The 13,331-nt window shown below is 36.9% G+C and overlaps 1 protein-coding gene across 1 annotated transcript in view; it reads right to left on the reverse strand.

Moving 5' to 3' along the window:
- Positions 1–1,898: 1,898 nt before the first annotated feature.
- LOC132548634 (nucleoplasmin-like protein ANO39) overlaps positions 1,899–13,331 on the reverse strand; it is a 31,246-nt gene continuing 19,813 nt past the window's right edge. The window contains exons 9-10 of the mRNA XM_060212508.1: positions 8,788–8,829; positions 1,899–2,007 (exon numbers count right to left, since the gene is read on the reverse strand). Of these exons, the coding sequence (XP_060068491.1) occupies positions 1,963–2,007; positions 8,788–8,829 (87 nt within the window). The 3' untranslated portion in view covers positions 1,899–1,962. The remainder of the gene's footprint in view (positions 2,008–8,787; positions 8,830–13,331) is intronic.

Raw genomic sequence — 13,331 nt, forward strand, 5'->3', positions numbered from 1 at the left:
ATCGGACAATAGTGGACACCCGATTCCCTCTTCGATCAGTTTTATTGAGCCGATTAAAAATTCAAATGGGTAACAACGTTATTATGTTAATTCTTGCGAAATCGAGCATGTCTGATCGGAAGTAGAGCATAGTTCAATAAAAGTTTCATGGTGACGTCAGACTGAATTTCTATTTTGTTACCAGTATTGGAGCGTCGACTACGTATTACGTTCTGTAGATTCTCTACGCCGTGGACTACATCTTATGACAGTGCAGTTGAGGACGTGAATCGGTTTTTAAACGTCAACAATTTCAACGTTTTTCCATTGCTAACTTGTCCGCTGAAAACAACAAGGTGTGAAAATTACCAAAGTAAGCTCAGAAACTCTTTTTTAAAATTATTTTACAATGAAAAATCTTCCCAAACAAGTTTCAATCAAAGCACTGAGTCTTGTAAAAGTGAAATATTAGATCAACTGTCATAAAGATTCTAGCACCTTTACAATCCTCTGTTGCTATGGAGTTTTGCGACTTTGAAATCAAATTTTGTGAGAATACTGTCAACACATTTTGCATCATTCGATTGAATCAATGAATTTAGCTGGATGCAGGGTCGCCTTTAAAAATACGGAAATGCCGATAGTCCATATTACAAATTTTGAGACCTATAGCAGTGAAAATTACCGTTTTATCTTTCTTTCCGCCATCTTACATTTCAAACAAAATCATCAGAAACAAATTTTCTCAATTTTTGGAATTCGGGTTTGATACAACCTGAAAACGGAGGAGGGCCAATCAGACTGTCAGTGACTGGAGTGCGATATGATCGCTACGCTGCAAGAGCTTTTATTTTCTTAATTTCTTACACTTTTTTTTTATATCACTTGTTGACCAACAGAATTATGAAAGCATTGGATCTGTTGGATCCGTTGTCTGGCAGCGTTTACGTCAACACTAGTAAAATCAATGCATATTCAGTTTTGAATGTTTTTTTTTTAAATTTTATCACGTAAAAATAAATCTTGCGTTTACAGGACATGGCTTCATGCTTTGATATTTGGCGAGTATCGGGGCACTCGTTATCTAAATCATTTGTACAAATGTATAGTGCGTTGACAATACGAGAACGTTTAAGTCCTACGTAAATGCTCTCTATGTAGCGATTTCATGAAACTCAACAAGAATTGTTCCTTGTGCTTCCGTTCACCATCATAATTTAATATTCAGTGACGTACAATTCTTTTAATCACATTTCAAATCGGACATATACACTGCACGCCTGCTAGCAATCGGGAGTTTTAACTATGAAGGGGAAACAACTCTTACACCATTTTCCCCCAGTAATCCCCAGGAAAATTGCTCATTACTCTAGTTCACCTTAATATTAAAGTTACTTCCGACTCCATATACACTCTCCCATATTGCTTTTCATTCCGTCCCTGTACACTTGCCCATTCTAGCATTCGTCCTTTTTTACTTGCCCACAATTCCACCCAATATCATCCATCTTAGCTCGCCTGTAAATTCCGACACCCTTCCTGTACAGTCAACATTAACTCTCGACTTCATATGAAACGCTAGACTGGGTGCTCAAGTTTCTGAAAAATTAAATCAACTTAAATTTCAACAACTCATATTTGGAAGTGAGAGTGTACGAGTGTGTGTGAGTGAGTGCGTTTCTGAGTGTGGTGGTGGCATGTGTGATATCGTGGGTCTGGATGGGGGTTAGGGATTGATTATATACACTTCCCAACTTTCAAGACCATTCATATCAAAAATAATAAACAAAATAAAATTGGTTTAAATCTTTAATGAAATGCGTTTAAGTTTCCTCGCGTTTTCTACACGTGTAATCAGTAAGCACAATTTAAGCACTCCTGTCAGGGTATCGCACAGACAAATTCTTATACCACACTAGATGTTTACGGACACTTGTCAACATTATCGGTGAAATCCAGCACGTCCTCGATGTCGGAAACAATTTAAGCCTTCCTGGATTTCTTGGTCTTTCCTCTGACAGGGGAAGCCTGAAAAAGTAAATTATCAACCATACAGTACATAAGATCCTAATGGCCATGAATCACTTACCTGTATTCAATGTGTTTCACAATATCAAATTATAGACATTCATCCCCAGATCTTTTTGCGAATTTTGTCGGGCTTTGTAGGTTTATTTTGGTTGATCAGAAGACATTCATAGGTATGAACAAATCTGACCTCTGTGACCTTTAATAAAGGTCAAGGTCACTTTCTCAAATTTTGTCGGACTTAAACAAAACTGACCCATAAAAAACCACAATATCAAAATATTCCAATATACTGGATGATGGTTTCAGTTGCCAATATCCATCGCTAGTAATCAGCCAAACAGAACTGAAGGTACTATGCAAAAACTGGTTATTTATAGTTAGTGACCTTAACCTTTGAACCTGGGAAACAATCATCACAAATTTGGTTGGACACAACAGAACAGACAACCTATAACTATATGGCACTCTCATTTTTGATATCTTTATCAGTTTTCTTTACATAACAATGTGAAGGACAGTCATTTATTATCTGTGTGACTTTGCATAAAAATGACCCAGCCATTAAAGTAAACTAAACACTAGCTAGTCTTCTTCACAAGAGTTACAAAACATGATTTATTTGGAATCAAGCACCGAAGGGAATATATTGTCCTTGACCCTAAAATTAGCAACAGATTTATGAAATGTGCTCTACTTGTTTGTATTGTACAAATCAAAGTATCACTTGGAGGGTAAATAGTTATCAAGTTTTATTAATAATCGTGGTGATTGATTTTCAATCTTTTTTCAATCACACCATTAAAGGATTTTTCACTTCCCAGGGTGTATGCAAATTGAAGATTTATTGATATCATTCAAAACACTTTGCAAATTAGTAAAAGAATTAGTAAAAGTGCAACACCATGTATATTCAAGTTCAAACATAACCTTTACAAGTAAAAAGTGCACAAGTACATCAAGAGTTGACTGTGTACCAAAAACACTTGACTAGAAAGCGATTCTGTGAATTATGGTTTCAGGTCAAATTGGAGTGTTACAGAATGACAATCAACTGGGTTCCATTTCAAAACAGTTTGTTTTAACAATAGTCTGAGGTATTTTATTTTAGTTACAACCTTTCACAGTAATATTTTCCCATAAATTCTGTACTAAACACATTTAATTCACTTTGTTTTTTCCTTCTCCACAATAAATCATTATTTCAATTATCAGTGTACACAACATTAAGTAGTGTACTAGACTATAACTATTTTCTTCACATCAATCACCGAAAAAATGTTCTGCCTATGAGTGCATGGTTCACCTCCTACACTATATACCTAGGGTATGACTCAATCATTTGGCTCTCAAATACTACACATTACGGGTACATGATCATGTTTACAACTTTCCATCTATTGTGCGTTATCGACCTGTTGATCTTGAAAAATGTTTTATGACGAAGTGTATATTACCGTTATCATGTAATTCTTAAGTGATTATTGGTAGACGGGACATTAATATGCTATCATTAGCAACACCTGCCAATGTTCTGATATCGGGTACCTTCTATATACTGCATTTTAACACTGGATTATGAACTTAGGTCGTAAACAACACATTGAATATTTTTGTACATAACTTCATGAAATTTTTAATGTTTATTTTATGTGAAATATTTGACATTTTGGTATAAAATATGCATTAATGGTATTAAGCACAACATAAAATCTCCACCGTGGAATATTTCCCTCCTTTTATTAATTTTAGATTTTAATATCTATTTATACCAAAAAACTTGTCACTGAAATGGACTTTTTAATGGCATTTCAAAAGTGCATAAAAATATCAGCACTTACACATTGCCTTTTCAGTAATAATTTACACCTATTCATTTTTACAATTATCTTTAAAAAATACAAGAATGAATTTCATCAATTTAAAAATATTCCAATACAATAAGACGCAATCTAGCATTATTTCCTTATCAAGTTGGGATAATGAAATAAACCATTATATAGTAAGTTCATTCGGTACAAAAATAATAAGCAATGGAATTCAGGACTTCATAACGAAGACTTACATGTAGATGAGCAATGTGAATACTCTGCTAGTAAACAAGTCCTTCGTAATTTTTTGTGCCGTAATGGACTCTCAGGATTTGTATGATGATTCACGAAAACAACATTGAAATTCAATCTGCAGGATCAATGATAAAGACTAAAACGAAATTGAAAATCAGCCTGTTAATTCGTGCTCCTCCTTTTTATAAACCCACCAAACTGTACAAGGCTCCCAACGGTGGTCTTACCCTTTTTATGGAAATTCTCTGGAAAAGATAAACTGACCGAAAATTTGAACCTGATCTGCAGATTATTACACACTACATACCAACAGTTCTGTATCCTATTCTTTACAGAAATGAGTGGAAACTAAATTTTGAAGGAATGACGGACAAATGTAAGTATAAAGACTAGAACACTCCTAACCATGAAATAGTGAGGCGACAGATGTTAAAGGTAGGAGTGTCAATGTTGTGGTACAGACCAAAGAATTCTTACCATCTATATATTCAATTTCATTTTTTAGTTTGGTTGCAGACTTTCAGACCAAAAGTTGACCATTTCTTTTTTCCACAAATCCTCCTAGGATTTAATTCCCCATTCCCTGATACACAGAGAACTTACCAACTTCATCAGTCAAGTGCCAATATTTTTATGGTAAATTTCAACCTTTTTCCCCATATGGGGAACAAAAAAACCCTGCAAACTTAAATTTCAAAGGGCAAAGGATTGTGGTTTTGACATCACTGAATCGAGGTGAAAAAAAATTCAATGCCTGTATACAGTATAAAAGTGTTTTTAAAGCCCATTATCCAGACTGATTATTTAATGATAAAAGTAATCCAATACCATTAAAAATACTTCACCCTTAAGTGAAATTTTGAATCATCAAATATTTTGAATTTCTAATCGATCAAAATGAGCATGATAATGAATGAACACCCTCTGCCTCCTTCAATTCCACATACCCATATTCATGATAAACAGACTGAGAGTGGATGTTGATTTTTAAGTAAACCTTGTTCAGAGATAAATAGGACACTAAACTCCATGATATACATCACTAAATCATTGCATTTACATACATTGCTTGAATAATTTTACACCTGCATGACTAATCACATCATGAAGTGTTTGTTGTTATAACTGCTGAATGATGATGTACATCTCCACTCGACAACCTAGGACAGTCAGGACCTGAAGATGTACGTCTACACTTGTACAGCCTAGGACAGTCAGGACCTAAAGATGTACGTCTACACTCGTACAGCCTAGGACAGTCAGGACCTGAAGATGTACGTCTACACTTGTACAGGGTAGGACAGTCAGGACCTGAAGATGTACGTCTACACTCGACAACCTAGGACAGTCAGGACCTGAAGATGTACGTCTACACTTGTACAGCCTAGGACAGTCAGGACCTGAAGATGTACGTCTACACTTGTACAGCCTAGGACAGTCAGGACCTGAAGATATACTCAACACTTGTACAGCCTAAGACAGTCAGGACCTGAAGATGTACGTCTACACTTGTACAGCCTAGGACAGTCAGGACCTGAAGATGTACGTCTACACTCGACAACCTAGGACAGTCAGGACCTGAAGATGTACGTCTACACTTGTACAGCCTAGGACAGTCAGGACCTGAAGATGTACGTCTACACTTGTACAGCCTAGGACAGTCAGGACCTGAAGATATACTCAACACTTGTACAGCCTAAGACAGTCAGGACCTGAAGATGTACGTCTACACTTGTACAGCCTAGGACAGTCAGGACCTGAAGATGTACGTCTACACTTGTACAGCTTAGGACAGTCAGGACCTGAAGATGTACGTCTACACTTGTACAGCCTAGGACAGTCAGGACCTGAAGATGTACATCTACACTTTTATAGCCTAGGACAGTCAGGACCTGAAGAAGCATGTCTACACTTTTACAGTCTAGGACAGTCAGGACCTGAAGATGTACATGTCCACTTTACAGCCTAGGACAGTCAGGACCTGAAGATGTACATGTCCACTTTTACAGCCTAGGACAGTCCGGACCTGAAGATGTACATGTCCACTTCACAGCCTAGGACAGTCCGGACCTGAAGATGTACATGTCCACTTCACAGCCTAGGACAGTCCGGACCTGAAGATGTACATGTCCACTTCACAGCCTAGGACAGTCTGGACCTGAAGATGTACATGTCCACTTCACAGCCTAGGACAGTCTGGACCTGAAGATGTACATGTCCACTTCACAGCCTAGGACAGTCCGGACCTGAAGATGTACATGTCCACTTCACAGCCTAGGACAGTCTGGACCTGAAGATGTACATGTCCACTTCACAGCCTAGGACAGTCTGGACCTGAAGATGTACATGTCCACTTCACAGCCTAGGACAGTCCAGACCTGATTAATAACTCTAATTAAGAGGTTGCGTTACCTAACATTTGTACTCTGCAAATCCTCATAGTATAACTTTATAGTATAGCATACAACTTTCTTTATCCTATTGCAAACAATTTACCGTGATGCTCCTGACAACTTTAACAAAGGGCAAGAATTCTTTGGCAAAAAAAGGCAAAATTTTTACAGAGCATAAAAAATGGTTTATAGATATTGTCTGCTCTGAAGGATCAGATAAAATTTAATTAATGGCAGATTTTGGGGAAAACCCAGGTTCCATATTGACCAAAAGACTAAAAGCTATACCGAAATCAGTAGCAAGAACTTAAGACTTTTTCATCAGAGAACATGCTTGTCAAAATGAAATATATGATACAAATATAAAGGTGTAAAATTAACACGACATTAAATCCCCCCTCCCTTCACAGACACCCAGCTGTTCATCATAAATTAATCCTACATGTGTAGTGTATATAAAATGTCAACAATTCTGAAAAGCACAATGTACTTAAAGTCAATAAGTTTGACACAGAGTAGTCGATAAACTAAGATAACTTCACACACATCCATAGCTCTGCTAGTGGAGGCCAAATCGTAAAACTATCTTGAAGTGGAAATCGTGTTAACAAGGACTGTATCGTACTATACTAATGGAGGTAATTCACAATGGCCGTTCGATAATCGTGCAATATTATTGATAAACAACAATTCCACAACAGGTGTTAGCCATGTTCAGTATTCTGAACAAATATCATCAGATAAGATGTGTTTTTAAAACAGATATGTTGACAAGTTGAACAAACATATGCAGTGCTTAACCCCCTGATTATGACCTAAATCTCTGGCAATTAAAGGACAATGGAAGTTGCAAGAGAAACTACATGGACAGACAAGCATTTCACAAAATATCTATACTCTACTATAGTAGCAAATTCAAAGGCATTAAAATCCCTTCTGCTTTTAATTTGATAGCATTCACTTTTCTTTAGGCATGTTCATTAGGCATACCAGTGTTACCCTGACTCTAGCAAGAGGGATTCCTTGTGTGACAGTTACACAGCCAGTAGTAAGTGTCTATCACCCTGACATTGTGTGACAGTGTTGCACAGTCAGTAGTAAGTGTCTACCACCATGACATTGTGTGACAGAGTCACACAGCCAGTAGTAAGTGTCTATCACCATGACATTGTGTGACAGTGTTGCACAGCCAGTAGTAAGTCTCTATCACCATGATATTGTGTGACAGAGTCACACAGCCAGTAGTAAGTGTCTATCACCATGACATTGTGTGACAGAGTTACACAGCCAGTAGTAAAAGTGTACCACCATGACATTGTGTGACAGAGTTACACAGCCAGTAGTAAAAGTGTATCACGATGACATTGAGTGACAGAGTTACACAGCCAGTAGTAAAAGTGTACCACCATGACATTGTGTGACAGAGTTACACAGCCAGTAGTAAAAGTGTATCACGATGACATTGTGTGACAGTGTTGCACAGCCAGTAGTAAAAGTGTCTATCACCATGACATTGTGTGGCAGAGTTACACAGCCAGTAGTAATTGTCTATCACCATGACATTGTGTGACAGTGTTGCACAGCCAGTAGTAAAAGTGTCTATCACCATGACATTGTGTGACAGAGTTACACAGCCAGTAGTAAAGTGTACCACCATGACATTTTGCACAGCCAGTAGTAATTGTCTATCACAATGACATTGTGTGACAGTGTTGCACAGTCAGTAGTAAGTGTCTATCACCATGACATTGTGTGACAGAGTTACACAGCCAGTAGTAAAAGTGTCTATCACCATGACATTGTGTGACAGTGTTGCACAGCCAGTAGTAAGTGTCTATCACCATGACATTGTGTGACAGAGTTACACAGCCAGTAGTAAAAGTGTCTATCACCATGACATTGTGTGACAGTGTTGCACAGCCAGTAGTAAAAGTGTCTATCACCATGACATTGTGTGACAGAGTTACACAGCCAGTAGTAAAAGTGTCTATCACCATGACATTGTGTGACAGAGTTACACAGCCAGTAGTAAAAGTGTCTATCACCATGACATTGTGTGACAGAGTTACACAGCCAGTAGTAAAAGTGTCTATCACCATGACATTGTGTGACAGTGTTGCACAGCCAGTAGTAAAAGTGTCTATCACCATGATATTGTGTGACAGTGTTGCACAGCCAGTAGTAAAAGTGTCTATCACCATGACATTGTGTGACAGAGTTACACAGCCAGTAGTAAAAGTGTCTATCACCATGACATTGTGTGACAAGAGTTACACAGCCAGTAGTAAAAGTGTCTATCACCATGACATTGTTTAGCATACCTTGGTCACCTTTCCTTTGCGTGAACTAGCCTTAGTTGTCTCCTGCAAAAGAAAAAAAATGTAATTAAAGTGAAGAATTTACATAAATGGTGTCCGCAGAAAAAATTTATCCCGAAACCAGTTGCATTACCATTGTTACACAACATGATTCAACACTAAAGGAATGACTACCATACTTTATAAGCATATTTATAGGAATAGCATTAGAAATTCCATTTTTAATGAAAGAATTTGGAATAATAAAAGGTTTTAATTTTGCTGCCCTTACTTTTATGGTCAAAACTCTGTTGATAACCTGTTGGTTGAGGTCATTCAATACCAACAAGAGGCACAAAGGGCTTGCACAGCTCACCTTGCTGCATTTGACAAAGAATTTCATATATGACAAAGAATTTCTGAAATAATTTCCCTACTGGGCTCCGATCAAGTAGTCAAACAGAAATCTGATTCACCATTCATAAAAATTGTTTGGACCAAACTTTAACAACATCCTTGTATGGAAGGAAGATTTTAAAGAATTTAGTTTTCCTCTATTGGGCCCCAAATCTCTCATGTCAGACTCCTTTCAACTAGGTATGCTTCAGACCAAATCGAGACAAAACTAAGGCATTTCCACAAAAGGATTTTAGAGATTTTCCTCTTTCAACTAACAAGATATTTCTACAAACCGAAGATTTGAAAGAATTTACCAATTTAGCCCTGTCATTCCAGTCCAGTGGGGGCCAAGACACATCGTTTATACAAAATTGATTCTCCTTCACCAAAAAATGATGCTGACCAAATTTTGGCACAATCCTACAGGAGTAGGATTTCAAATTTTCCTCGCGAGTTGGCTAAATGCAACTTAATTTTGATGGTGACACCAAAATTGACAACAGAAAATCAACTTCAAGTATCTATTATACTCTATTATGACCACAGTATTCTTTCACAAGTTCCTTGTCAAAACTGGTATTTAATAATACCCCAGAAAACTTTGGTAGTAAGATGCTTCTCAAGCTGTAATACCGTTCAAGCTTTTACCTGTTTGTGAAAAAATTACTACTGCTAAATATTTCAGACCATTTTGAGATTCATATCATAAGTAGTCCACCTGCAATTTGAACAGACATATTTTATGATTTGTAAATAATGCTAGTTTAATACATATCAAATAAAATATCTTTGATGTGAATTTCATGTTTGTGTACAAATCCAACAACTTACAATGAGGTCATTTCTGAATGCACCCAAGAGAACTAGTATGACTTGCAATAATGTAATGGGGATCCGACATGATTTACCTACATCCGATTGGATGTGTCCACAACAAGACTGATCACAAATCTAACTTCAAATCTGCAGGTGTCCAGATGGCTGATAAATGAGAGGTCGTCTCACAAACCCATACACTGTATCCTGGAGTCCTAGCTATTCACTTTAATTCTTAACCCTAAAGTCATTCTTTTTTAGTTTTTTAAGAAACTGATTTCTACACTATGAAAGTAAGCTGTAAACTTCAGTCTAATACATATCCAGATCACTGAAGGCTATATCTTTCATGCACACAAATATTTTCAGTTTAACTTTAATATGGCGTTGACAGATGCTGTTGAAGCCATATTTCATGTGAATACCAACTGATAATCAAAAGTACACACTTGTAATGAAAATTACTGCAACTTCAAAATCTGATCCATATGCAACCGAGTACAGCTTGAAACGAGATCCCAGACGGATCTTGGTGCCCAACATTGTTTGATATAAATTTGTTCTTTAAAAGTTGGGTCTTTTCCCTTTTCTTGTCTACCCTGTTGACTGTCAAATCATAGATTGCTCTCCGTCAGCCATTGTTTCTCTGATCAGTCCAAAAATCAAATTGGCATAACTAGCGACACACTTGGGAAACATACATACCACAAAATAGCCATCATGTATTACCACAAAATAGCCTTCAGGTATTACCACAAAATAGCCATCAGGTATTACCACAAAATAGCCTTCAGGTATTACCACAAAATAGCCATCAGGTATTACCACAAAATAGCCTTCAGGTATTACCACAAAATAGCCATCAGGTATTACCACAAAATAGCCATCAGGTATTACCACAAAATAGCCTTCAGGTATTACCACAAAATAGCCATCAGGTATTACCACAAAATAGCCTTCAGGTATTACCACAAAATAGCCTTCAGGTATTACCACAAAATAGCCATCAGGTAAAAAATAACTGACAACAGACCATGGATATAAGGTGATTTGAATCTTTTCATGAAAGATTCGCAAAAACAATTCACACACAGAAACCCCTTTTTGGCCCCTTGATTATGTAAAACATGGTTCAGCATATTGATAATTCCTATCAATACTTGGAATTATATAACAATCACCACCTCTGCAGGAGGGATGATCCAATATTCAGCTAGAAAAAACATAAGGTGGGACACCACTGACGCCACAGCGACATTTGCCCCCTTATATATTCTTTGAATTGACAAGCTTAAAATGATATACATGTACATAATTCGACAGCAAAACTAACCAATATCTTGGTAACCAATTGAGTTGCTACGAAATATAATAGAAAGTTATGCCAACTAACAAGTGAAATAGTTATAAAGCCCATGCAGTGGTGCAGGCAACACTACCTACAATTGTACCGGCAAGGCTCCTGAAGATAAATACATGGTGTTAACGGGAAAAATAAATTGTCTGTTGTCAAGACTTGCAGGGTACGTTGACAAACACCTTGGAGTTAAAACTATTTAATTCATAAAAGGTACCCACAGTGACCCAGATATCTCATTCATCAATGAAACCTGGGCCTCGGCCATGCTTTCACACTACACATGGCAATCATATGCATATTTATCACTCGAATAAACTTGTCTGAACAAGTTAGATTTTTATCAATGAAATGTTAACATCAGTGTTTTCATATTTTAAAATGTCTTGTGTACTGCTAAAAACTTAAGTTGTAAGATATACTTCAATACTTCATTTGATACAGGTAAACGTGTACCTGATGTACCAGCATTTTAGAATAACTTTGAACTAGTCCTGCCAAAAGGTTGTACTAATGTAACACCTGATGTAATGCACACTGCACCTGAACCACTGGATCATCTTTGTATATGTATGTATATTAAATGCTCAATATTTATAAGACATTGAATTTCTGCAGGCTCCGGTTAATTTTAAGTTGCAGATAACAGTGATCACAGTATTTTCCTTCATTACTACTTGAACTACATAAAGAGGTACAAGTTCTACCCACTGAGGGGGTGTGCGGTTCTCCCACAATAGGGGATTAGGGAAGTGTGCAAAGATTTATCCTCTTACACATCTGTATACCTCACCTGAACAGTGTTTGAAGGGAGGTCACTCAGTGTAGCTTTGCGGTTACGAGTAGATTCTTTGTTTATTGAAATTAAGCTTTATAATATAAGGAACTTGTATAATCATTTATAAAACCATTTTAACCAAATTCATTCAGTTGTAAACATGACATTTGGTTATATCATATTATCTTAACCTTAAATATTCATCTCACTTTGGGCCAGTTGTGTTGACTATAAAGCCCATTGTAAGGGTGGCAGAGATATAAATTAGAGAGGAGATCTCTGAGGGATCTTGGCTCTGGTATATAAGCTGCAGAGCCAATTTCTAACAATTTTTTGTCAATTTGATCTACATACCGTATTAGCTGCACTGGAATATAAGCCACACCCTTCCTTACAATGTTGATATCAGACAACAGAAGGCAATTTATCAAGCTTATCAGTGGAACATTTAATTACTTAATTTGCAAATGAAATACATAGATAATCCTTTTGTGTTATTGATTTGTTTCAAACGCAAAATAGCATTTATCAAACTCGTTTGGCTTGTGAGCTTAGGGCCCCGACATTGCATACATTTTACTTAACATTATCTCCTTCAATGTCTGTACTGTTAAATATTAGCGAAGGCCCTTGCATGCTGGCAAAATTCATATAGTCCCAATAGTACACAAAGCCATTCATATCGTAAACAAGCATGGCGGTCTTTCTAGAATTTGACTCAATGACCTATCGATCTCAGGATGCAACAGGTTATTTTAAACTTCAGAAAATACGGTAATCTTTAACTGTCAAATTCAAGATGGTCCCCGGTTAGCCAGTTTAATTGACTGATCAAACACAAAACCAAAAAGGCATCACTAATAAATGAGGGAAATCTACATAGGATCTAAGCAACAGTCATGGAGAACTTTACAAAAACAAACTTTCATAGTCAAAATTCAAGAAGACCCCTGTTAGCTTGTGTTTTCTCACCAAAGTCCAAAAATAAAAAACCCACAGGACTATGAACCAAGATGAACTTTTGAAATCAGAAAAAAGATTCAAGATCTTCCAAAAAAATAGCAATAAAAAAATCACTACATGATGATGGGGACTAAAACTTTCTCCATTTATTGTCCGTTGACAATTAAGTGTCTGCATCAGGCACAAAGAGGATCTCTAAATCTCTTCAAGTGAAACACTCTCATTCTGTCAACAAGCCATGCAGACACGATGGGT

This window comes from Ylistrum balloti, unplaced genomic scaffold, assembly GCF_031769215.1.
Source record: "Ylistrum balloti isolate Yb309-2 unplaced genomic scaffold, AGI_CSIRO_Ybal_v1 Utg370020, whole genome shotgun sequence".
Classification (NCBI taxonomy): Eukaryota; Metazoa; Mollusca; class Bivalvia; order Pectinida; family Pectinidae; genus Ylistrum; species Ylistrum balloti.